This window comes from Panthera uncia, chromosome X, assembly GCF_023721935.1.
Source record: "Panthera uncia isolate 11264 chromosome X, Puncia_PCG_1.0, whole genome shotgun sequence".
Taxonomy (NCBI): domain Eukaryota; kingdom Metazoa; phylum Chordata; class Mammalia; order Carnivora; family Felidae; genus Panthera; species Panthera uncia.
In genome coordinates, this window is record NC_064817.1 from 120,167,768 (window position 1) to 120,194,211 (window position 26,444).

At 44.3% G+C, this 26,444-nt stretch overlaps 1 protein-coding gene across 1 annotated transcript; it reads left to right on the forward strand.

Annotated features, from left to right (window-relative positions):
* The first annotated feature begins 8,163 nt into the window (after positions 1-8,163).
* GABRQ (gamma-aminobutyric acid type A receptor subunit theta) lies at positions 8,164-25,715 on the forward strand. Its single transcript, XM_049644440.1, has 10 exons — positions 8,164-8,312; positions 10,512-10,600; positions 17,268-17,335; positions 18,937-19,157; positions 20,902-20,984; positions 21,454-21,591; positions 22,128-22,280; positions 23,822-24,072; positions 24,870-25,326; positions 25,390-25,715. The coding sequence occupies exons 1-10, from the start codon at positions 8,164-8,166 to the stop codon at positions 25,671-25,673; spliced, it is 1,893 nt and encodes a 630-aa protein (XP_049500397.1). The 3' UTR covers positions 25,674-25,715.
* Positions 25,716-26,444: the final 729 nt, after the last annotated feature.

Below are 26,444 nucleotides of genomic sequence, written 5' to 3' on the forward strand. Positions count from 1 at the left end.
TTGGAATGGACTGGGCTTCCTCTCTGTCTAGATTGTTCCATTAACAATTAAGCATTATTGCTATCCCATATTTCAGATGAGCAAACTGAAATTCAGAGGGAGTGGCACATGCTTAGGTAGCTGGTAATGTAGCTCCAATCTAGACCTTCAAATCTGTAGTCAAATGCCCTTTGAGCACACTATGCTACAATCAGTTCCGGAGGGGGAAAAAAACAGAGTTAGTGGAGCATTTTCCTTATCCGTGCCTTTCAATGCTAAGATGCTATACATTAAAAAGCAGTTCATGCATACTTTGGGGGGAAAGCTGTCATGTACACAAATTGTGAATGCCCAGCAAAAGTGAAGAGAAACCTTGAAAACTCAGAATCAAAGTTCCAGAAAGTCCTCTCTTTTTAAGTTAATTTATTTACTTTGAGGTGGGGAAAAGAGAGAAAGGGAGAGAGAGAATCCTAGGCACACAAAGTCTAATGCAGGTCTCAATCTCACAAACCGTGAGATCATGACCTGAAATTAAGAGTCAGACACTTAACCTACTGAGCTACCCAGGTGCCCCCAAAAACTCCTCTCTTAATGACACTTGGTTAAAATTGGTGTTGACATGTTGCATGCCACAAATGAAGGTAGGTTTACATCTTTGCTGTTGGACAACTTTCTGATTGACTTGGGGTTAGACAACAGACAAAACTTTGCTGCCCTACAAATATCTTCTCTTGGAGAAACGGCTTTCTGCTGAGGGGGGATCAGAGGCCAAATAAAAATGTCCTTCAAGTAGAAGAAATACATGAAGGAATTTGAGCAAAAACACTTGAAATTCCTCTTAGAAACCATTATAGACAGATGTTTTCAACTTAGGTAGTTGTCAGGGAATTTCAGAGGTACAGGAGACCACAGAAACTCTGATGTCCCTATATGGCCATCCATGACAGGCAGCCATTCAGTATTTGTGTGAAAAGCTCTAGTAACAAATCAGGAGTTCACCCTCTAGAAATACAGTCCATTGCATTTTAGTTCTGTTTGTTATAAGTTTAAAGTCCTGCAGGAATTTAACTGCAGTCCAGCATTAGATACCCCAGTAAGTGAGCACACATAATCAAGACTGGAGGATGTAGTAAGACACCATGAAAAGCACAAAATTATTTATTGTATAAACCTTTCCTTAGAGTGAAACTTCGGGAGAGGGTAAGCAAAATGAAGCCTTTCTACAAAGATTCACTTTATTATGCTTACTCTTAGAAAGCCTTATATAAGAACATTTCTCCAGCCTCAGAAATCAGCTGCAGGTAACATTTGAGAGCCATAGAGAACATTTGCCTCTTTCATGGCCCATGGGATGAGGAAGGCATAAGAAGGTGTCCCTCCAAGCACAACAGCTGGGAAGAGCTCCTACACGTCAGCTTGTTCTAAGTAATCCAATTTTTTTTTAACGTTTTTTATTTATTTTTGGGACAGAGAGAGACAGAGCATGAACGGGGGAGGGTCAGAGAGAGAGGGAGACACAGAATCAGAAACAGGCTCCAGGCTCCGAGCCATCAGCCCAGAGCCTGACGCGGGGCTCGAACTCACGGACCGCGAGATCGTGACCTGGCTGAAGTCGGACGCTTAACCGACTGCACCACCCAGGCGCCCCTAAGTAATCCAATTTTAAGAAATACATTTTATTGATTGACAATGAAGAGGATAACACCTTTATTAAATTGTCTTTCATGGAAAAATTGAGTAAACGGCATTCTAAAAGCCAGGGTATAGCTCCCATCCCCTTGTCTCAATGTCTCTTGCTTGTACCCTTGATAAGAACCTCATTATCTAACTTTGACAATTATTTGCAACTATTATCGCACTTTCATTATGATGTCTCTAGGACTGGAATCATTTTTATTTATCCTATGAAGGATCCACTGGGCTTCTTAAACTAGTGGGTTCAAATTTTAGGTCATCATTTTCTTCCCCATTTCTTCTCACTCTACCCTTTGTGCCTCTTATCTTTTTCTTTTTTCCATATAATGTGTTTCCCCAAGCAGAAATGTGGACAATATCTTGTGACCTATCTTCCAATTCGATAACTCTCTCTTCAGTTGTGTTTCATGAGGTGATACTACCTGTACAAGGCCACTTTAATTTAAGTTCAGGGCTTGAGGTTCCTGGGACCACCTAAGTGACTGCAAGTCCTTGCAGGGGCTGCTTACTTCTGGTTCACCATTATCTTGGAGGCGTATCAAATCTCCCACTTGTTTGGGCCTTGGGCTTCAACTTTCATCCCTTTTGCTCATGAGGCCACCAAAACCAGAGCTAAGTTTCATAACTCTCTTCTGATTACTCAAATGCCCTCAGGGCAAAACTGGCTTCTTCTACTGCTTGACTTACCTCTCTAGGTTCTTATCTTCTACATTTTAGCCTCTTGCTTCATTTTTTTCAGCTTTACTGAGATATTATTGACATGTAACATATGTAATTTAAAGTGTATACTGGCTTCTGGGTGGCTCAGTCAGTTAAGCATCCAACTTTGGCTCAGGTCATGATCTCATGGTTGGTGGGTTCAAGTCCCGCGTCAGGCCCTGTGCTAACACCTCAGAGCCTGGAGCCAGCTTCAGATTGTGTCTCCCTCTCTCTCTGCCCCTCCCCCACTTGTGGTCTGTCTCTCTCTGTCTCTCAAAAAAAGTGTACAGCATGATGATTTGATATATATATATATATATACACACACATATATATCTGTACATATATATGTGTGTACATGTATATATATACACTATATATATGTATATATATAGTGTATACATATATATGTGTATATATATATATATAGTGAAATGATTACCACAATAAGATTAGTTAACATCTCTGTCCCCTCACATAATTACCTTTCTTTGTGTGTTGATAATTTTTAAGATCCTCCAAGTATATATTGTTATTAATTATAGTCATCATGCTGTACATTACATCCCCAGAGCATATTCATCTCATGGCTGGAAGTTTGTATCCTTTGACCAAACTCTCCCCATTTCCCACAACCCCAGTCCCTGGCAACCACTATTCTGCTCTCTATTTCTTTAAGTTCGGCTTTTTTAGATCCCACATGTGAGAATATATAACATTTGTTTTTCTCTGACTTATTTCACGGAGCATACTGCCCTCAAGGTCCATCCATGTTGTTGCAAATGACAAGATTTTCTTCTTTTTATGGTTGAATAATATTCCATTGTGTGGGTATGTGTATGTATGTGTATGTATATATATATATATATATATATATATATATATCATGTCTTATTTATCCATTCATCTATTAATGAACACCTATGTTTTTTCTATGTCTTGGCTATTATAAATAATGTTGCAATGAACACAGAAATACTGATATCTCTTTGAAATCCTGAATTAAAATTCCTTCAAATATATATCCAGAATCAGCATTACTGGATTATAGGGTAGTTCTGTTTTTAATTTTTTTAGGAACTTCAATACTGTTTTCCATAGTGACTGCAGCAACATATATTCCCACCAGCAGTGCACAGGGTTCTCTTTTCTCTACAGACTCACCAACATTTCTTATCATTTGTCTTTTTGATACTAGCCATTCTAGCAGGTATGAGGTGATATCTCATTGTGGTTTTGATTTTCATTTCCCCGATGAAGAGTAATATTGAACACCTTTTCATGTACCATTTGGCTATCTGTATGCCTTCTTGGGAAAATATTAATTTAGTTCCTCTGTCCTTTTTCTAATTGGATTATTTGTGGTTGTTTTTTTGTTGTTGTTTATTTATTTGGTTTTTTGTTTGTTTGATTTGGCTTGGGTTTGGGTTTGGGTTTTGTTTTGCTTTGCTACTGACTTGTATGAGTTCCTTATTTTGGATATTAACCACTTATCAGGTTTGTGGTTTGCAAATATTTTCTCCCATTCTATACGTTGCCTTTTTATCTTGCTTATTGTTTCTTTTGCTGTGAAAAAACTTTTTAGTTTGATACAGTCCCACGTGCTTATTTTTGGGGTTTTTTGCTTATAATTTTGGTGTCATATCCAAAAAGTAGTTGCCAAGACCAATACCAAAGAGCTATTTTTAAAGTTTATTTATTTATTTTTAGAGAGAGAGAGAGAGTACAAGTGGAGGAGAGGCAGAGAGAGAGGGAGAGAGAGAATCCCAAGCAGTCTCCATGCTCAGCATGGAGCCCAACACGGGGCTCAATCTCATAACCCTGAGACTATGACCTGAACCGATATAAGAGTTGGACGCTTAACTAACTGAGCCACCCCAGCACCCCCCAAAGAGCTTTTTCTCTGTGTTTTCTTCTAGTAGTTTTACAGTTTCAGATATTATATTAAAGTATTTCATTTCAAGTTATCAGTGGTGTAAAATGGGGTACAATTTCATTTTTTTGCATGTGGTTATCCAATTTTTCCATTAAGTCTTCCTGGCTTTCTTGTCAAATATTAGTTGACTATATATGCAATAGCTTTTCTCTGGGCTCTCAATTCTGTTCCATTGGTCTATGTATCTATTTTTTTATGTTCATTTATTCTTGAGAGATAAAGAGAGAGAGAAAGTGAGCAGGGGAGAGGCAGAGAGAGAGAGGGAGACAAAATCCAAAGCAGGCTCCAGGCTTTGAGCTGCCAGCACAGAGCCCAACGCGGGGCTCGAACCCATGAACTGTGAGATTGTGACCTGAGTTGAAGTCAGATGCTTAACCGACTGAGCCACCCAGGCACTCCTGTATGTATCTGTTTTTAATACCAATAATACTGTTTCAATTACCATATCTTTGTACTAAAGTTTAAAAATCAGGAATTATGATGCCTCCACTTTTGTTCTTCTTTCTCAAGATTGCTTTAGCTATTTGGGGTCTTTTGTAGTTCTGTATAAATTTCAGGGTTTTTTTTTCTATTTCCATGAAAAATGCCATTGGAATTTTGAAAAGATTAGGCTTATTATTTTTAGCTTTTTCTTCTTATATCTTATCGAGTTTATTTACTTGTCTTCACTGGGACAGTTAGCTCAAATTACCTAGACTGACATTACCAGAAGCAGGGGTATACAATACACTCCTAACTGCTCTCATTACCCTCCAATTCCTCCTTCACAAAGTAACCAGGGATTCTTCCAAGATACCATTCTCATTGAGTCATTTCCTTGCACAAACCCTTCAAAAGCTTAATGTTGATTCTAAAATAAGCATCAAATTCCTTATTTTATACAATTAGGTGAAAATATCTCTTTCTTGCTTCATTTATTTACTGTACACTGAGTGCGTGGTGCTCACTATGGTAGGTTCTGCCTAATCTCTTGCCTTTTACCTCTCTTACCTCTTGTCTTACTCTAAACTTACCCTCCACTCCAGTCGAACTGGAACATTCACTGTTGTGTGGCAGACCTGGGTCCAGAACAACACAGATGGCCTAACTTCCAGGTCAATGCTCTTTCCCCTACACCATGATCCCATATTCAGGTTTAAGTCTGTTCAATCTGTATATTTATGGACATTGTAATAAATTAACTAAACAAAATTCAACTAGTACAACTTATTGTGGCATTTTTGTATTTCTTGTTGCTTTTCAGCCTATTTGTCTTGTGAGTTAGAAATTTAAGCCAAGCATTACCTCTAGGGAGAGCAGAAGTTTGGGGAGGCTTTCTGGGATGTAAAGTCTGCAAGTGAATTTATCATCATCAACTTTTTTTCAATCTTCACAGCCACAAGGGCAACTAGGAATAAAACTTCAAGCTTTAGTCTTGTTCTCCATGAAAACTGAGGGACTGATTGCCTATGGAATTTGATTCCAGAGTGCTGTGAACATCCTGCATCTAAATAAATCTACTCCCATCTGCTGGTGATTGCCTGAACATCCAAAGTTGAATCACACCAAAACAAAACAAAACAAAACAAAACAAAACAAAACAACATATTTGGAAGTAGGCAAACCTGGAAACAGGGATTCTAGTTTGGGCCTCTACTGTTATGTGACCACAGGCCATCCCTTTTCCTTCTCTGGGCCTCAGTTTCCCTATATGACAATCCAGATGGTTGAACAAAATGACCTGGAATGGCTCTTCCATTTTTATCAAACAAGGATTGTCTCTAGACAATAGGATCCACTTCTGTATCTGATAGTGACATATGGATCCCACCATCCTTTTTTATTTATGCACCCATGTGGAAAGGAGAGCATTTGCTGCAATGGCAAGGAAAAGAGGGGATAAGGTGTGAGGGTGCTCTGCTCTTAAAAGAAGGCAGGGAACTATGAGACACATTATTTAAAAGTTTGATTCTAGGGGCGCCTGGGTGGCTCAGTCGGTTAAGCGTCCGACTTCAGCTCAGGTCACGATCTCATGGTCTGTAAGTTCGAGCCCCGCGTCGGGCTCTGGGCTGATGGCTCGGAGCCTGGAGCCTGTTTCTGATTCTGTGTCTCCCTCTCTCTCTGCCCCTCCCCCGTTCATGCTCTGTCTCTCTCTGTCCCCCCCCCCCCAAAAAAAAAAGTTGAAAAAAAAAATAAAAAAAATAAATAAATAAATAAATAAAATAAAAGTTTGATTCTAAAATGGTTAAGAAAGCAGGGATAAAGAGTTAAATTACCCTTAGCTGTGTGAAACACTCAGCCAACCAGGCAACTGAAGGTTTGCTGGGCACAAGCAATTCCAACCCACTTCACCAAATACTGAGGGAAAGTGGAAGAGGGCCGTATTTCTGTGTGAACGTTCTAGCTAACCAAGAGTGACCCTGAATTTCATTTTCATTGCAACCCTTCTCAATGGCATGCCTTAGGAAGTTCAGTGTTTGTGAATGTGACTGAGGTCTATTTGTTGATTGCCCATCTGGGCCATGGGCTTGAGGGACGTCTTTCTGAACTTGTCATGCGTCAAAGATAGGAAAGACACAGGGGATTAAGTGGCAGAATTTCCTTATCCTCTGATATCCTTTTGTTTCATAGGACAGTGTTTGAGGTAGTAGGAAGAATAAGAGCCCTCTAGTCAAAATTTCAGGTTTTTCCATGTGGTGGGGCCAGAATGCAAAAGCATTGAAGTGGACTGCTCTTCAAAGGCTAACTCCCTTCAACATCTGAAATACTGGCCTTTGCTTTCTTTCCCCTTCCAAGGTGTCAGCCCTGGACCCTCACTTCAACTCTGTATGCCCTGGCTATGGGACAGAGTCACGTCTCAGAGTGATCCAGGTTATCCAGATTGGTGAACGCTTCCTGTTCCGTGAGCTTTGTCCCAGGGCCCTGAACTTGGTATCAAGAGCACGCTGAGATACTAAAGTCTTTAAGAAAAGTCTTGGGCTCCTGGAATCCAATTTCCAGCCTGATGTAATCCAATTTCCAATCCTGCATGGTCAGAGCTCTGTCATAAAACCCACTCGTGATCCCCTTCCACCCCACTAAGAAGAAAAGCACGTGGGATTACTTGTGGGTCAAGGGTTTGGGAATGAGCATCAGACATTTTCTGATGTCCAAATGTGTCCAGCTCTTTCAGAATGCAAATTCAGTCAAGGCATTCAAATCACCTCACTCCAGCCACCGCAAAAAAAAAAACAACAAAAACAACAACTACAAACAAACTGTTGAGTATACGCTATTCCAAGAGAAACGTACACTTTGCATTTTTGCAGATAGGAAGAGCAAGACCCACTGGGTGCCCAAAGTCAAGGATCTGTGTCCCGTCCCCAGCAGCCGGATCCCGTCCTCCTCTGCCGGCCTGGCCCCGCCCCTGTCTGTGTCTGAAGCTGGCCGGGGGACAACTGCAGAGGCCTGAAGGGGCGGGGGGCCGGGCGGCGTGCAGGGTGAGGGCGGAGGCGTCAGCGCGCGCCTTTTTGTGGGGCTCCAGGCCCCCACTGGATTGGTTCGGTCAGTGTTGCCGTCGGAGTGGGCGGAGCCAGCCGGAATCCAGGCTCGGAGTCCAGTCGCAACCAGGAGCGGTTGCAGACGGAGCGCACTTAGCAGCGGCGGTTTGCGCCCCGGGGCTGCCGCGTCGAGCAGAGCTGCTGGGGGCTGCTCCTCCTGGGCTCTGGGCTCCCGCTCAACCCCCGCGCTCCTTGCTTCCCATACACTCGCTACTGTCTCCTTAGAGACTCCTAGCGACCCCCAGCTCCCTCTGGCCCCGCACTGCCTCCACCCCGTCCCTTTCCCCAGCTGTGAACTGCCGTCTCTCGCGCCTTCCAGCCCCGAGCTGCGCGGTCATGGGTATCAGAGGGATGCTGCGAGTCACCGTGTTCCTGCTACTCATCAGGACCTGGCTCGCGGAGGGCAACGACCCCAGTCCCACCTCAAAATTCCACTTCGAGCTCTCCCCCACTGTGCCCGAAGTCATCTTGAACCTCTTCGACTGGTAAGCGGGTGCCGCCAGCCTGGGCATGGCGGCGACAAGGACCGGCGGGCCACCTCGGGCCTCTTGGACGGAGCGGGCTGGGGTATCTTGAACCCAGCTTGCCGCCGAGTCATGGCGCGCGGGTCCTGCCCGTCCGGTCCCTGGAGGGAGATGGGATGGAAGTGGGGGCGACCGGTAGAGATAGAGCTCTGTGCTTCAGCCCACCTGTTACCGCGGCGCCTGACAGAGCCCCGCGTGTGCCCTAACTGCAGCCACGGGCGGAGGGGGGGTGGCGGGGGGAAACCATGCCCTCAACCCAGGGTCTGCCATCCACCCTCGGGACTAAGGTACTGGGCAGGTTTTCCGAGTCATTTCCACTGGCACCTGGGGACTGGGAGGGGGAGCAGTACAGGGTGATGGACAACTCACAAAACATAGACAGTACAGACACCTGTTTGAGTCCGGATTTTAATCTGTTCCCTGAGGCGCGTGCGTGTGTTTGTATGTGTGTTGAACGGTGAGGGACCTTTTCCAATGCTGCAGATAGAAATTATTGACTCAACCTCATCGGAGCCCAGACAGTGGGATCAGTAGCTGCATAACCGTATAGCCTGTGTGGCCTGAGATGGGTGTGCTTTTGTACTTAGTCCTGTGAAAACATTTGAAGATTCAGGGTTTGTTTTTTGTTTTTTTTTTTTTTCTGTTTGATTTCAAGTTTGTTTGGGTCTGCAAATATCTGAAGAGATATTAAACAGTCAGTCTTTACATGTAGATCACACAGAAATGTGTGTTTGCAGTGGCCATGGATCCTGAGCTCTGGCATATGGGTAATGTGTGGTACTAAACAGGCGGGAATGCATTGCTTTAATTCGGGAATAATGCATGTGTACACTTTGGAGTAATGCAAAATGAAATTCTGTAATTAAAGATGATTAGAAATATTTTTTTTAATGACAAACCAGAAATGAACATGTATTCAGAAAAAAAGGTGGGGGGGATAGTTGGGCAAGGTTCCAGCAGACAGCCCTGCAGTGTCCTCAACCCAACATACCAGACTGCGCTAGTGAACTCTCTCTCTCTCTCTCTCTCTCTCTCTCTCTCTCTCTCACACACACACACACACACACACACATCCGCATGTGCGTGCGCGTGCACACACACACACACACACACAGAGATTTGCAGGGGCTGACGTTCCCTGGTGGATGTGTCAGAGATCCTAAAAATTATAGTGAAGCCCAGGGCCTATTCTCATTCACAAACCCCTTTTCTGGAAAGAGCCCTACTGAAGGTCTAGGTGAATCGGATGAACCTCAGAGACTTCTAGAAAGGCCAGCTGTCTGCAAGGCTGAGCTGGATCCACTTAACATGGGCTCACTCAAAACACGTCTAGGCTGGAAGCATATGCTTAGCCATAGAGATGTCTGCTCTCAGAATACATGTCTTTTGGAAGACAGCCCTTGAACCCCCAAAATCTAAACAGTTTGGTTGGGTGAGGGTCTTAAATCTCTGCTACATGAGCAGAGTTCTCTCTCTCTGTCTCTCTCTTTCTCTCCCTCCCTCTCTCTCTCTCTCTCTCTCTCTCTCTCTCTGTCATGTGCCATATATCAAGTCTTAAAAACAGAGTTGTATAAACACAAGATTTACATAGATGTGACCACAAAATGCCTGGTCCTAGCCCAGGTAGGGGAAATGTCACTGAGGCTCAGGGGGGTCACTGAGGGTGGAATATGACCTTTCCTGAGCCAGTCAGGTGCCCCTGGAAGGACTTTCACCAACCTGGAAAGCTTCATCCAGGCTGATGGCAAGGTGGGCCTTCTTAAGGGGCTGAAGTAATGTGTTTATCCCAGGGCCGGAACTTGCCCATTCCCTCCCTTCTCTACCTCCCCTACTGTCTCCTCTCGTCATGCCCCGCTCCTCCCCAATCCTGCCTGGTAACAAGTATCCAGTCTTTGTGCCCCATTCTCTGGATAAAAGCGGAAGGGGGGGAGGGGGAAAAGAGGAGTCTGCGTCACTGCTGCGCTTCTGGCTGACTCACTCTACGGAGGGAGAGGAGTGGGGAGAAACGTGTACATGTATGACTGTACATGTCTGCATGTGTACAGGAGAAAAGAAGGCCCTGACAAGTTGACATCTGGGGTTCTCTTTGCTGTTTGTCCTCTGAGAAGCAATGTGGCATTTACTGATGACCAGCATTTACTGATGATTTCTCTGTTTCAGCAAAAATTGTGCAAATGAAGCTGTGGTTCACAAGATTTTGGACAGGGTGCTGTCGAGATATGATGTCCGTCTGAGGCCAAATTTTGGAGGTAAGACACAACCAGATACTAGAAGCCTTTGTGTGACATGGAATAGAGCTGAGATGGATGCAACAAGACAGCTCCACTCAGTCCTGCTGCCCATTGGCATTCCCCCGGCTCAACACTTTTGCCTCTCCAGACCCCACATTCCTGACTGTGGGAGACCTTCAGCTGAGCACTTTCAGGGCCCCAACCCCCAGGCCTTCTGCTCTGCTCTTCCACTTCTCTGCCTTCTTATGCAAGGGGCCTTTCTGCCCCTTCCCTTATAACAGCCTGAAGTGCACTCCCGGGCGTGGCTGGAGAAGCAGTAACTAAGAAATGGACTGTGCACTAGAGTTTTCTGCTACATTCGTGGGGAGGGCACACATTCTTCTACTTGAGCACACATTCTTTGCACTTTGGACAGTTGCCCCATTCAGCTAGTTCAAAACTAAGGCATGGTCTTCTCTGTCTAGTTTACTTTACCCACCAGGGTCCCAGGCACTTCCACCTCTGCCACCCCTTACCAAAGCCTTTAGCTTCCACCAAGTTCATTTTCATTCAACACATTCAAGTCAGTGTGATCTTTATAAATCCAGCCTGATCACCTCTCAGAGTTTTGATGGCTTTATTTAACTGCCAAATATAACCCTTAGCCTAGCACTCAGACCTCAAGCACAAAGATGAGAAATGATAAGGGAACTGAAACACAAAGCCAATATATAAGTTTCTCCTCTAATTCCTGCCTAGCCCCCACCCTTGGAAAGGGTGACTGGGCTCAATCACACAGCTTTAGGGGACAGGCATTCTAGTCCAACCCCACAGAAAAGGAGTAGCATTCTCCAGGGACGACCCGAGAAACCTAGACCAAGGACAGACAAAAGGAAGGGGAGTTAGTCACTAAATAGGAGTTAGTCACACTTCAGCTCAAAGGAAACAGAAAGCTAAAAATCAGAGTGGCTAAGTGGAAGAAAGCACTCCACTTCCTGCAGGTGGTAGACCTAGACACCTACTCTAAGGGGTTAATGAATGCTAATGATTCACATTTGTACATAGGAATAGAAGTCTTCCAAAAACACAATGCCTCCACTCTAAAGGGCCCACAGCTAGGAAGTGTACATTGTGGTAGACCAGTAACAGGATTCTGGGGGTGCTGTGATTTGCTGGGAAAGCCACCTGGAAAACCAAGGCCCCAGGCTTTGGAAGTGGGACATTTAACTGGTGTTGCTTTTGTTGTGTTGCTCCCTCTGAGTCTCAGGACAGAAGGCGCAGTCCTGGATCTAAGTAAGGTGAGTGTGCACTGGGCATTAGAAAGCTGGAGTGGAGAGGGCAGAAGTGAGGCTTTTTCAGTGTGGACATTCAGATGCTAGAGCACAGCCAGCACTCTGTTGAGTGACAATGGTTTTTGAACAGCTGCACCAAGCACTGGTGGCTGTCAAGGGAGTAGCTACTACACTTTCTCCTTTCCTCATTTTCGTGTTTCTCAGCAAAGGCTACCCAACAGCCATTCATGTACACCAAGCACACCCTTCCCACTGTTTCGGATTGCCATCCCTGCAGGCATCCAGCATCAGGGGGAGGGAGCAGGGGCAAGGACCACCCTCTGGGGATTGTCTGGTGTGGCTGGTCCAGTCTCTCCAAGGCACCGCAGCAGTGTCTTTTGAGCTAACTCAAATTTGTTTACACCTGATTCCTAACCTGAGTACACTAAGCTTTATGGGCATGTACACCTGGGGTGTATGAGGAAAGATGGGTCCTTGATTTGGCCAAACAGTAGATGAAGGTGCGAGAGCAAGGACAATGCAGGACCTTCTAGCATTTAGAGAGAACAAGGCACTACAGGCTCAGTCTGGGACTGTTATATAGGGCAGGGAGGGGGTTGCCAATCAATGAGACCCTGGGTCCAGGGTTTCACCTTTGGGGTAACCCAGGACTCCCTGTAATGCTTCCCACTAGACACAGAATCAAATTCCCCTCTGTGTCTGAAGTGATATAGAGATTCAAGGACAGACACACACACATACACACACCCCACATGCAGAGGCCTCACCTAACTGTGGTCAGGTTCAGTGGGTCAGTAATGAGGCTGTGGGAGCCTTATTACTTCCTTGAGAGGAGGAGGAGAAGGAAGAGCCAGGGGAAGTTAACAAAGCTGCTTCTTTCTGGGCAAGAAAAGTGGGATTCTACAGTATTGCAAAAGGCAGGTCCCTGAGGACTTCACCTAGTTCCTCACCTGGCACAATGTAGGCACAGAGTGAAGGAATGAGTGGGACATCTTCACCATTCCTCCGTTTATCTGCTTTTCCTCTGATACTCTGATGGCTGCTAGGGAGGACAAGGACTTGGGGTAGCAAAATTTCCAAGAGGGAGGAAGTGGTTAACCCCTCTCTGCCTTCCTGAGCCCATCAGGAAGGAATATGGGGCTGAGGCCATCACCACAGAGATAGCATTTACACACCTTATCTGGAAAATTTTTGTTCCCCTCCATGGGATACCTTGGCTAATCTCTCATAAGGTGTCCCCTCTAGGTGAGTAAATTAGAAAACAGTTCCAGGTTTCCTTCCTCCAGGCTACATCCCCAGGCCAGGACTTATGGACTACATTTCAGCTCCCAGTTGCCCCTTGCACAGGGCTATGTCTTGGCCCTTTAGGGTTCAGGTCCCCCAGAATTCCACTGTAAGGGATGGGGCTGCCTGATTGGCACAAAATGGTGTAAGATGAGAAGGCTGACCCAAGAGTGAGGTGTCGGGGGATGGATGGCCCCTCTAGGACTTGTTGCCTGCTTAACACACTTTCCACTCTCTAAAGGCATGTAAGGAGCCTGACAAGCTATAATAAAGAACTGCATTTCTAGAGACCTCTATGACTACATACAGTGCTGGGGATCATTCACAATAGCCCTAAATGGTGGAGTCTGGGCTGTGGCCTCTCAGAAAGGCCCATTTACTTCTCAGCTGCCATTCAAATGCTGATGCCCAATCCCAGGTCACTGAAGCATTGGGATAGGATAAGCCTTTTCCCTCTTTTCTGCTCAGCTTCTGGGCCATCAGCCTGCAGTGAAGCCAGCAGGTAAATTGCAAGTGTCACACATGTACCCATAGCAGCAGTGTGGTGTAATACATATAGAATAATGGCTTAGCTGTGGAGCCAGGTGAAGACAGCTTTGAGCCAATAGGAAACAGCAAAAAGTGTTTTTCCACAGCACTATATAGTTTACTACATATTTTCACATCCATTATCACATTTGAATGGGCAGTGCTAACACCTAGGCCCAAAAAGGAAAGCAGGAGGCAGAAATACACTCATACAGACACACATTCAAACACACATATTAACATACACAGACATCCTCACACATGCACTCACAGGAAAAAACTCACAAGTTCATTCACTCATAAGTTCAGTATACATGCTTACCTGCACTCACATATTTACACGTGTGCACACATCTGTGTACATACAAAACATGCTTACACATTTACATACACACATGAACATATTCTCACAAGCACACTCAAAATTTTATTCACACACATAAATTCATATGCCTCTGCTCCCACATTCACTCATACTTGCATACAAACATGCTCCCATGTACAAACACTGCCAAATTCACTCACACACATAGAAACATGCACACACACACACACATGCTTGGATATTCACACACATGGACATACACATATTAACATGTTCAGGTATTACACATAAATAACTCCTATTCGTCCACATACAAAAAATGCTTGCACATACACTGATATGCACGTGCTTACACATGCACATTAACATGATTGCATGCAAGCAGGCTCATGCATTCACCCACACATGAGCTTGCTCATACACATGAACACGCTCACATATTTACCAATTCACACAAACAGGCTCACACATTAAGGCACATCCATATCCACATGCACAGATATATTCACACATTCACTTATACCTGCACAATGACACACTAACATATGTGAATATGTTCATGGATTCACTTGCACATCAGCATGGTCACACATTCAATTACACACCAGCACACTCATGTATGCTCATATTCAATCACACACAAACATGCTCACACATCCACTCAAGCACATAAATGTGCTTACATAGACTCATATCCCCACATATATAAGTATGATGAGTGTGAGAATATAAGTGTGATCACTAATCACACTTAAAACTTGCATACAAATAAGGTCACATATGCAAACAACTCACATATTACACAACAAGCATGCTCATGCACAATGACACAGACACATACAGTCACACACTCAGAAGTTCACTCACCTTCCTAAACATTCACTCACACAAACACATTCAATTACACATTCCCTCACACATGCACTTAACATGCCCACACACAAACTGACACATGAGCATATTCATACACACAGACACATCCATCCAACACACATTCACATACACTCATGTAAACACAACTTTAACATACAAACATGAGCATGCATTTACTCACACATGGACATGCTTATGAATACATTACATTCACATGTAAATACAAATACATTCACATGTGAACAGACTCAGACAACCCACATGTTTACTCCCACACAATACACTTCAATACATACACGTTCACATATTTGCTACCTCACAAACACACATAGACTCACACATTCACCCACACTTGCATATGAATGCACTCATATTTATAGACATACACATTTACTCCCACAAAACACTTGAATATTTCAATATTTATACATGCATACATGGTCACATCCACACATGTACGTGTTCACACATTTACTCACACACAAACATGCTCACATACATGAAAACACCAATTCACTCACACACATGAATGTACTCCTACATTAACATGCTAACATATATGAACATAGAAATTTGCTCACACACACAAATATATACATGTTCACACATTCACTTGCACATGAGCACATTCATACACTCCCACACATCAACCTGCCTACATGCTTGCATGTGCTTACACATTTACTTACATGCAGTATATACAAGCATACAAACATGTTCATGCATTCACTCACACATGAACACACAAATTCACTTATAGGCATGGACATGCTCACATACATATACTCACACATTTACACACACAAATAAGTTCACAAATACACCCATGTTCACACATTTCCTTGCACATTAACAAGCTCACATACACTCATACGGTCACACATTCACTCACTCATAGTTGCACACTCAAACACACAAATACAAATTCATTTGCATATGAACACACATTTACTGACACACAACACACTTAAGCACACAAATCACTTACAGGCAGACATCCTCAATACTCTCGTGCATGTACACTGGCATAGTCACCTGCATGTGAACACAATCACAGATTTGCTCATGTATGTGAATATGCTCACATACACTCATGTGCACAACTCACACATTCATTCACACAAAGACACATACTAACTCACATATGGACACACTCACCTGCACTCACACAAATATGTTCATACACACCAGAAATCTTAGCTCTGTTTTTGGGCTCATTGCTCTTGAGTTTTTATCAGAAAACCATTTGAAAAAAGAGTGCTTCATCTCCATATTTTCTCTTTATCTTACCATGAACCCTTCCCTTCATCATATGGGTGAGGCCCAGCTGTAAGAGCTTAGCTTGCGTTAATTATGAGATCAGTGCTATCATTATCCCTATTTTACCCATGAGGAAACTTGCACTCAGAGAGATTAGGTAACCTTTTTTTTTGGTAATTTTTATTTAAATTCCAGTATAGTTAACATACAGTGTAATATTAGTTTCAGGTGTACAATCTAGTGATTCAGCATTTCTATACATCACCCAGTGCTCATCTCAACAAGTGCACTCCATAGTCCCCATCACCTATTTTCCCCCTCCTCTCTGGTAATCATCACTGTGTTCTCGAGAGCTAAGAGACTGTTTCTTGGTTTTCCTCTATTCCTCTTTTTTCCCTTTGCTCATTTGTTTCTTAAATTCCACATATGGGTGAAATCATATGGTATTTGTCTTTCTCTGACTGACTTATTTTGCTTAGCATAGTACTCTCTAGCTCCATCCATGTTATTGAAAATGGCAAGATTTCATTCATTTTTTATGGCTGAGTAATATTCCTGAGTGTGTGTGTATGTGTGTGTGTGTGTGTGTGTGTGTGTGTGGTTATGTTTTATAAACAATCTCATTTAATATGGCAATTCATATATATATGAAAATTTATTCTGGCATCATACTTGCCTCTGTAAAAAGTGGGTCATCAGTGAAGAACTCTGACAAATACGTTAAGATATAAAAACCTATCAGTGCCTTGAGAAAGTGACTTAGCACCTATATATACATTTGGGTGTGTATGTATACTGTATCTTCTTTATCCATTTATCAGTCAGTGGACACTTAGGATGTTTCCATAGTTTGGCTACTACAGATAATGCTGCTGTAGACATTGAGGCACATGTATCCCTTCAAATTAGTATTTTTGTATTCTTTGGGTAAATACCTAGTAGTGCAGTTGCTGGATCATAGGGCAGTTCTATTTGTAACTTTTTGAGGAACATCAGCCACTCTGGAAAACAGTATGGAGGTTAGGAAACTTATTCAGGGTCACACAGCTAGTAAGTGTCAAGATGGGGTCCAAACCCAGGCAATCTTGCTCCTGAGTGCGTGCTTTATCATACCCTGCATGTAATAGTGTTTTCCCACTTGTAGGTGCCCCTGTGCCTGTGGGAGTATCTATCTATGTCTCCAGTATTGAACAGATCTCAGAAATGACTATGGTAAGTGTGTCACCTTCAGCCATGGGCCTGGGGACAAGGGACATGTGGCAAGGAGCAGAGTCATAAGCCAACTCCAATTGTTCTGACTCACAACAGAGCCCACATAGATGAACATGGTAGGTTTTGTAAACTATAGCCACTGGAACAAAAAAATAAATAAATCCAAATGGATTATAGACCTAATAGCGAAAGGCTTATGAAGTTTTTAAAAGATAATATAGAATACTGTGTTTGTGTCTTTGTGGTAGGACTTGTTTAAAAAGACATAGAGGGGCCCCTGGGTGGCTCAGCCAGTTGAGCGCCCAGCTCTTGATGTCAGCTCAGGTCATGATATTGCAGTTTCTGAGTTTGAGCCCCGCATCTGGGTCTGTGCTTATAGCACAGTGCTTGGGATTCTCTGTCTCCTCTCTCTTTGCCCCTCCCCTGCTCACACATGCTCTCTCTCTCAAAAATAAACTTTTTTTAAAAAAAGTTACACAGCCCTTTTAAAAAAAATAAATAAAAAGACATAGAAAGCAGAAAGCATAAAACCATAAAAATAAATACTGGTAATTTAAACTATTTTAAATTCTATGTAGCCAAAACTTCTGGAACTTCTGTTTTGCAAAACAGACAAAACCAGTATAACAAGTGTAAAAGGATAAGTCAGAGTGGACTGAGATATCTGCAACACAAAAAAACTGATATTGAAAGTATACATAATTCCTGTGAATTAATAAGAATATTTTGAAAATGATAGAAAAATGACTAGAGGTGTGCCTGGGTGGCTCAGTTGGTTGAGCACCTGATTCAGCTCAGGCCACCATTCCTGGTTCATGAGTTTGAGTTGCACATCTCTCCCCATCTCTGTCCCCTCTCTCTCTGTCCCTCCCCCGCTCATGTGTGTGTTCTTTCTCTCTCTCTCTCTCCTCTCTCTCTCTCAAAAATAAATCAACATTTAAAGAAAAAGAAAAAATGATTAGAAAATTTGTGAAGAAAACCAAGTAGCAAATATGTGAAAACATACTTGACTTTATTATTAGTCAGTGAAGTGCAAACTAAGACCAGAGCAAGAATCCATCACATACCCACCAGATTGGCAAAAGTCAAAAGTCAGACCATACCAGGCAGGAGTTGGCCAGGCAGGAGCATTGAGAAATCTCATCTGTCCGCAGTGTGGGTGTAAACTTGAACTTTCACTTCATAATTCTTATTTCATGTTGATTTGGGTATGTATCATGTGTTCACAGAGTGGTGTCTATGTAGTATATTCATATGAACAAATTTTATTAACAGACATCAACTTGAATGAATCTCACAAATATAATACATACAGTGTAATTCCATTTGGAAAAAAAAATTTAAAAATGGGTCCAAGCAACACGTTGAAACTTAAAGTTATTGGTAATGTTTCATTTCTTAACCTCGATTTTAATTACATGAATTTCAGTTATTCTTTTTTTTTGAAGTTCATTTTTAACATTTAACATTCTTACATATTTCAGTACTCGTCTATATTTGTGATATATTTCATACACCTTCATGCACACACACACACACACTGTGAGGATGGAGAGGAGGACAACCTCACTTACAGCTGGGATTCACCTTTCTCTCCCCAGGACTATACGATCACAATGGTTTTTCATCAGACCTGGAAAGATCCACGTTTAGCATACTATGAAACCAACCTGAACTTGACCCTGGACTACCGGATGCTAGAGAAGTTGTGGGTCCCTGACTGCTACTTTTTAAATAGCAAGGATGCTTTTGTGCATGATGTGACTGTGGAAAATCGTGTGTTTCAGCTTCATCCAGATGGAACAGTGCGATATGGCATCCGGTGAGTTTCCCCAGGCACTTGAGGACCATCCTCACGGGCTTCCTTCTTCCAAACGAGTATCCCATAAACACACTGTAAGAGACACACAAAGGAGCCCATGGCTTTCCACATCTGTCTTGTGCTGCCCCCTCACTCATCCTACCCAGTAGTCAAAGTGAAACCTTCAGAGCTTTCCACAACCATCCTTGGCTGTCCTGTCCCCACACCTTGCCCATCTTTCAATCCCTAACTTAAATGGTCTCTTTGTCAAGAAATCCTCCTTGATTATCTCAACTCGAAGAGCTCTCCCTCCACTTTAGCATTCTATACATTCTGTTATTTATCTTTGTTTCTCTTCTCTTCCATGCAGTGAGGGAGGGAGACAAATGAATGCTGAAGCCCATATGTAATGAGGGAAGGGGACCAATCTCTGCCATTGGTCATATTTGCATCATGCAGGGGAGCCCACGGTGTGCAATATATGTCTATTGTCTATGGCTCTGTACACATAGGATGTGCACATGCTGGAAATCCTCACTGGCTTATTTATAGCACAGTATATGGTCACCAAGGCTCTCCCCACAGCGTCATCTCTTATAAACTATCACTTAAGACAAGCGTAAAAGATAAATGTAGCTCAGAAAATTTTTCCAAAAGGTAGTTGTGCCAGGGTTCAGCCCCTGTCTCTGAGTCTCTCTTTCTCTTGGGTGCTCCTGTTCTATCCCTTTGTTTCTCCCTTCTTTCTCCATGGCCCAAGGTGCTAGAGTTAAAGAACAACGAAACTTACAAGGAATAGTGACTTGTCATACCTGTTTCATTAAAAGGGGTCCTCAGCTGATAAACGCTGCATGGAGGATTCATAGAAAGGAGACACACACACACATCTCTACCCAGAGTACAAAATGGAAATTGCTTAAAGGGTTGAAAGGGAATACACTGGGATTAGCAGCTGGGAAGGGCAGGATAACGGATAGGGGACAGCCTCCCAGTGTGGGACAGCCTCCCAGGCTACAGAGAACGTTTGTAATTACCCTCTTTCCTACAGGCCATTCCGCCCACTTCCCTAGCTCCTCCAAGATCCTTCGTCAGATTCCTCCCACAGACGCACCACCTGGCAACTTGAAGCCCCTGCCCAACACTGCATGACCCACCTTAGATATGTTAATACCTCCTACCCATTTATACCTACTACTGGCAATTTGCTCAGCTCCAGTGGCCCATGTACTTAGACAGATATGCAGAGATGAGAGTGCTATGGGAGCACCTCTCCTAGCCAAAGGTGGGCCTGGGCTACAGCTCACATCCATGCCTGCACAACACATACGGGCACTCCACATGGGATCTGGCACATCAGCTGCTCCAATGTAGCCTTGCTCCTTCTGCAGCAAGAAACTCCAATTTCTGTCTCTCCATCCAGTTTCCTCAAGAGCCCTTCCCATTCTGATGCCCTGAGACTTCCCGACATGCCATACACCTGTTCTTTAAGCCCTGCCAGACTTGTTGGCGTATACATTCCCTCTCTCCTCCCTCCACAAGTGCAACTTAGCTTTCCTCTAGAGAGAAAGGAAGGAAAGGAAGAGGAAAAAGAAGGAAAGAAACACTGGAGGGAGAGGAGGACCCAGTTCTAGTGTAAGCAGTATGGGAAGGTGTTAGGTGGGTCAGCACTTGGAGTACCTCTCTCCTGCACACCCCTGCAGCCTTCTCAGGAATGGTTCTTTGCCTGAACTTGATTCGCTTTTCCCTTCTTTCTGCTTTTCCTTTGCAGACTTACCACCACAGCAGCTTGTTCCCTAAATCTGCAAAAATTCCCCCTGGACAAGCAGACCTGCAAGCTGGAAGTAGAGAGCTGTACGTATGTCCTCCAAGGCCCCTCGTTTCTACTTGGGGTTATGGTTATCCAGAAACCAAAAGCAGAGTAGAGAGTGAGAGGGATAGCATATTTCCCCTACTCCATCCCTCCCCATTCTCTCTCTCCTCAGTAGACAGACAGACAGACAGAGGTATATACAGAGTATCTGGGAGAAGGTGGACTTTAATGTGTAAATAGTCCCATGAGGAAATTGTACCTTGCTATTGGGAAGTTGTGTACAAGCTAGTGTGCAGGAGCACATCTGTTTGCTTTCTTTCCTGGCTGAGAAATTCCAAAGTGAGAATTCCCTTTCCAAGTTCCCCCCTCTTCTGTGCTCAGACTCAGCAAACCACAAAGGTGCCCCAAATGTGCTGGTTCCAACCATTCTTTGGGTTCCACAGACTGCTCTGGTGTAAAATCTGCCTATGCCTGCTTTCTCAGACTGACCTGCTTCTTTCCCTCTCCCAGATGGCTACACGGTTGAAGACATTGTATTATACTGGGAAGGCAATGGGAATGCCATCCAGGGGACTGAGAAGCTGCACATTCCTCAGTTCAGCTTCCTGGGGAAAACAATGGCTAGCAAAGAGGTGTTTTTCTACACAGGTGGGTCTGATATTCTCTCCTATTTCTTCTCTCTTTTGTACCCTGGTAAACTCCTGGACATCTCTCTGCCTTTGACCTCTGCACTCCTGTCCTATTTCCTTCTGGCTCTGTACACCTTCCAAAACCCCCTTCAAAATGAGGAAATGGATGTGGAAGCACTTGGCTGGGTTTGACACTCTACAGGTATAAAAGGTTCATGCTTTTGCTGATAAAAATAGGCCTCCTCTTAAAGCCAGCCTCTCCCCCTCCATCTGTTTGCAGCTTTGAAATATCCTGTATCTCCCATTTCAAAACTCCAGTTGACATGAAGCAAGTGAGGAAGGAAGGAGGAGAGAACAGACTCACTATGCCATATGGGCCTACTTACATGCCACTGTCACTGGCCTTAAGGCAGCAAATAGGGTCAGATCTACAAACTGCCCAGGCTGGAATATTAGAGGCTGAACTGCCCATCAGCTTCCCCTCCTCCATCCTGTACTTCACCCTGAAAATCCCCTCAGCCCTGCCACCCTAATACCAGTATGTCTCCTTGCCAGGTTCCTATGTACGTCTGATACTGAGGTTCCTGGTCCAGAGGGAAGTCACCAGCTACCTTGTACAGATCTATTGGCCTACTGTTCTCACCACTGTTGTCTCTTGGATATCGTTTTGGATGAACTATGAATCCTCTGCAGCCAGGGTGACAGTTGGTAGGTCCTGTCCTCATCCTGAGGAGGAACTTGGATCATCTTGCTCAGAAAAAAAGTTGACAATAAGAAAGGAATACCTGGAGTGGTATGTGACTGCACAGGCAAGGAAGCAATATGGTGCCTGCCCAACAGGCATTTATACAGGTCCTCAGCCAATCCCTAGCAGAGACACTGATGTTGGAGACAAGTGTGAAAAAACAACAGGGATAGGATCTTGATATGTTGGGCCCAAAGTATTAGAATTCATTATTTTCTGGATACATAAATGAACAGGTCATAAATTTAGATCAGAAATGTAATACAGCAGGGGTGCCTGGGTGGCTCAATCGGTTAAGCATCCGACTTCGGCTCAGGTCATGATCTCACAGTCTGTGAGTTGGAGCCCCACATCGGGCTCTGTGCTGACAGCTCAAAGCTTAGAGCCTGCTTCAGATTCTGTGTCTCTCTGCCCCTCCCCCACTTGCACTCTGTCTCTCTCTCTCTCAAAAAAAAAAAACATTAAAAAATTTTTTTAAAGATGTGTAGAAATTTAATACAATAAACATAGATTGAGCAACATAGCAAAGTGTCCTACTAGGCATCAGAGGACTTCCAGAGAAGCTTGCCCTCAATGAGTGTCTAATGGAATGCTAAGATAGATGCTAGGAGATTCTACACTTGATCTTAGCCAAAAGGCCAAAAAGCAACAGATGCTAGGAGATTCTAGAGGAGGAAATGACCCAGGTCTTGTTGTCTAAAACTACACCAAGAAAATGTTGCTCAAACTGGGTTTTCAAGACTTGTGGGAGGCAGAAGCATAAGATTTGTCATTCACTAAAACAGGAAATTGCTATTAAAAGGCACAGGGGCCCTAAGAGGGGACTAGATCACAGAGGGCCTGGGGCAAGAGCTGGGGAAATAGGGAGACTAGCAGAAAGACAGGAGGGTTGAATTGGAAAGACCTTGAGATTCCAATTTTAGCAGTTAGAACTTCATGTCCAAGCAATGGGGAAAACAAGAGGGTTTTGAGCAGTACCAAGGAGGGGCCTAAGAGATCAGCTCCCAAGTTTATCTGGTCCCAGTGTGCCCCACATCCAGGTCTGGTTTTCCATCACCATCTTTGGGGCAGACTCCTCGGCCTCCTTCTTTAGGAGCACATGTTGGATTAAGCCTTTAACATTTGTGTAATACTTTAAGGGCTCACAAACCTTTCTGAGGGATGTGATCTAAAGGAAAGCCTATGTGTTGGAAGGCAAAAGAGATTGGAGATGTAAGTCACTGTGAAACCATGGCTGGAGATTTTGGACTTGACCCTAAGAACAATGAGAAGTCACTGAATCATCAAAGCATGGCTGGGTGTAAAGCTTGGGGGGGGGGGGGGCGGGGAGGAGCAAAGAGAGCACTTGAGCAAAGTCCCCAGGCCTAGGGAGTTGAAGGAATTTTGCTGAGAGTCCTCCTTATCCCAGAGATGATCGTTGCTCCCTTCCTGTGGGATGTGGACCTGATGGCTTGCCAAGAACTTCAGCCACCTGAGGATCCTAACCCTGCCATATTCTTTACAGGTCTGACTTCAATGCTCATCCTGAATGCCATCAACTCACATCTGCGGGATAAACTCCCCCAAGTTTCCTGTATTAAGGCCATTGACATCTACATGGTTGTATGCTTCTTCTTCGTGTTCCTGTCCTTGCTGGAATATGTCTACATCAACTATCTTTTCTACAGCCGAGGTGGATCCCGGCACAGACTCAGGCGACACAGGAGAGCCCGAAGAGTCATGGCCCGCTACCGCTACCAAGAATTGATGCTGCAGGTTTGGCTTTTTGACTGACAATCAGCTTTCCCTGATTAGAGATTGGGCACATATTACAACCTAAGTTTAGCACTTGACCCTTTCACATTTCTTAGCTCCTTTTAGCCTCACACAGCACATGTGTGTGTGTGTGCTCAAACACACACACAGACACACACACACCAGATAACAAATAGAACAATTTATCATCACTCCTTTACAGGTCAAATCATTGTCCTAAAGTCACAAAGCAGTAAGTGGCAGAACTAGATTTTCCCAGACCTTTTGACTTCAAATCCAGTCCACTTAGCATACTTTCCAAGGACAGGTGATGGAACCAGAGGGAAGAGGAACACAGGCAGGCTGAAAGGAAAAGATAGGCAGCAGAGGTGTTTGTCTACCGCTCCTTCCTTTGCTCTTTCAGTTCCCAAAGCCATGCTGAGACTTTTGTTGCTGGCAGTACATTAATGTCCAGCAGTACCCCCTCCTTCACAGGGAGCCCAGCCACATTGCCTGAGGAGCCCTTGCCTCCATCCACCACACAGCACTCCAGAGGGAGCAGCTGCCCCAGGGAGACACAGGCTTGGCAGCCACCATGGATTTCCCTTACATGCTAACAGCCTTTTGGTCTTGTTCCTCAGCCCCTTGCACGCCGGAGATCCCAGGAAGAGATGATTCTGTCAGTGGAAGAGATCAACAATCACATTGCAATTGCTGTTGAGGAAAGTCCTCTCCCTCCTCCCTCCCCACCACCAGTGCTTATTCATGTAGGATGTGAACCTCCTGACTTCGTAAGTCTACCTACTATCCCCTTAAAGGATGACCAGGTTAGCATAGAAGATGAAAGTGGCTCTCCTTTCTCCACACCAGTACAGGCCTGTCTGGCAAGCCTCGAAAGCCTCAGCTCTTTGACCTCCATCCCAGAGCAGGCCCCACTGGCCACCTCAGAAAGCCTCAGCTCACTATCTTCTCTCTCAGAGCAGGCCTGGATGGCCTCTAGAGAAAGCCTGAGCGATCTCCCCTCCACCTCAGAGCAGGCCCTGCACAGCTATGGCATTCGCTTTAATGGTTTTGAGATTGATGACAGTGTTATTCCTACTGAAATCCGCAACCGTGTGGAGGCTCATGACCATGCTGAGACCCATGACCCAGAAGACCCTGAAGAGAACTCGAGCTCAGATGAGAGTCGTGGCTGTGGCCCTAGTGGGAGGCATCTGCTTCTCCACAGCCACAGGTGTGTGCAAGAGGCAAGCTATAGCCTTGATGAGATCCGTAGCAACCTTAATGAGATCCGTAGCAACCTTGATGAGATCCGTAGCTTGCCTGATGACATCAAAGTTGAGAGCGGCTACCTTGACCTTGAGAAGCAACTCGAGTGTGATCTTGACAGCACCTGGAGCTTTAATGTTGATGATTTCATGGGCTTTGACCAAGGCAAGGATAGTAACTCAGAGTCTGATGACAGTTGCCCCCCGAGTCCTGGGTGCTCCTTCAGTGAAGGGTTGTCCTCCAAGCTCTTTCACCCTGACTATGTCCCTAAGGTCGACAGGTGGTCCCGGATCCTCTTCCCTCTTGCCTTTGTGGTGTTCAACATTGTTTACTGGGTGTATCATATCAATTAGTCCCATAGTGCTCTTTTCATGGTTCCACTTGATTCTACTCTGCCTTCTTTTCTTTGTTCATTTTACTTTGTGGTTATTTGGGCAGTTGAATCAGTTCTACCTTTCTCTTTGTAAACATGAGGTGGTGAGTGGTTGGAAAGGATGCGTTCTGGCTGGAAGGAAAGGTATTGAGGAGGAGTTGGAGGTAAATAGCACACTGATTTCCCTTTTCTGCTAGAAGACTATCACCTTTCCAAAGACTTCTACCATCTATTAAGCACAGAAAAACCCCTAGAAATGTTTATGCATAGGGCTTGGATGCTTCCTCCATCCCCCCCAACCTGGCTCTGTCCTCTGAACATTTCTAGGGGCTTTTCCTGTCCCCCCGAGGTGTTGAATTTTCTTTTTCATTACTGTTTTTCTTCTGTTTTTCCCTCCTAGGGATTATGGTCTTGCTCACCCCGATTAAGGTTTTACAGGACAAAGTCAAGCTGGGTTGAACAGAGGTACACAGGGGAAGGGCTAGCCATGGCTTTAAAGTGCAAGGGGATGGCACTAGGGAACTTGGGAAACTTTGAAAGTGCCTCTTCCCCACTCTTTTTTCTGTTGTATTTTGAGTGTGGCATTGTGGCATGAGGTTGGGAGTGGAATATGAGTGGGTAGGGGTACTGAGTGAGATGTCAGAGTGAAAGATCATGTTTCCAGGAGGAGCTTACAGGGGGTGATGAGGTCAACTTGGAGATTACCCAGATGGAACTAGCATCTTTGGAGGGATTGGAACTTCTCTTGTCT

What these genes read in the sequence shown, in the direction of transcription:
- GABRQ (XM_049644440.1), top strand. Translation starts at nt 8,164, where the DNA reads ATGGGTATCAGAGGGATGCTGCGAGTCACCGTGTTCCTGCTACTCATC. An exon ending in AGATCTCAGAAATGACTATG is followed by an intron (nt 17,336 to 18,936) that starts GTAAGTGTGTCA and finishes TTCTCTCCCCAG; the next exon opens with GACTATACGATCACAATGGT. An exon ending in AGAGGTGTTTTTCTACACAG is followed by an intron (nt 21,592 to 22,127) that starts GTGGGTCTGATA and finishes TCTCCTTGCCAG; the next exon opens with GTTCCTATGTACGTCTGATA.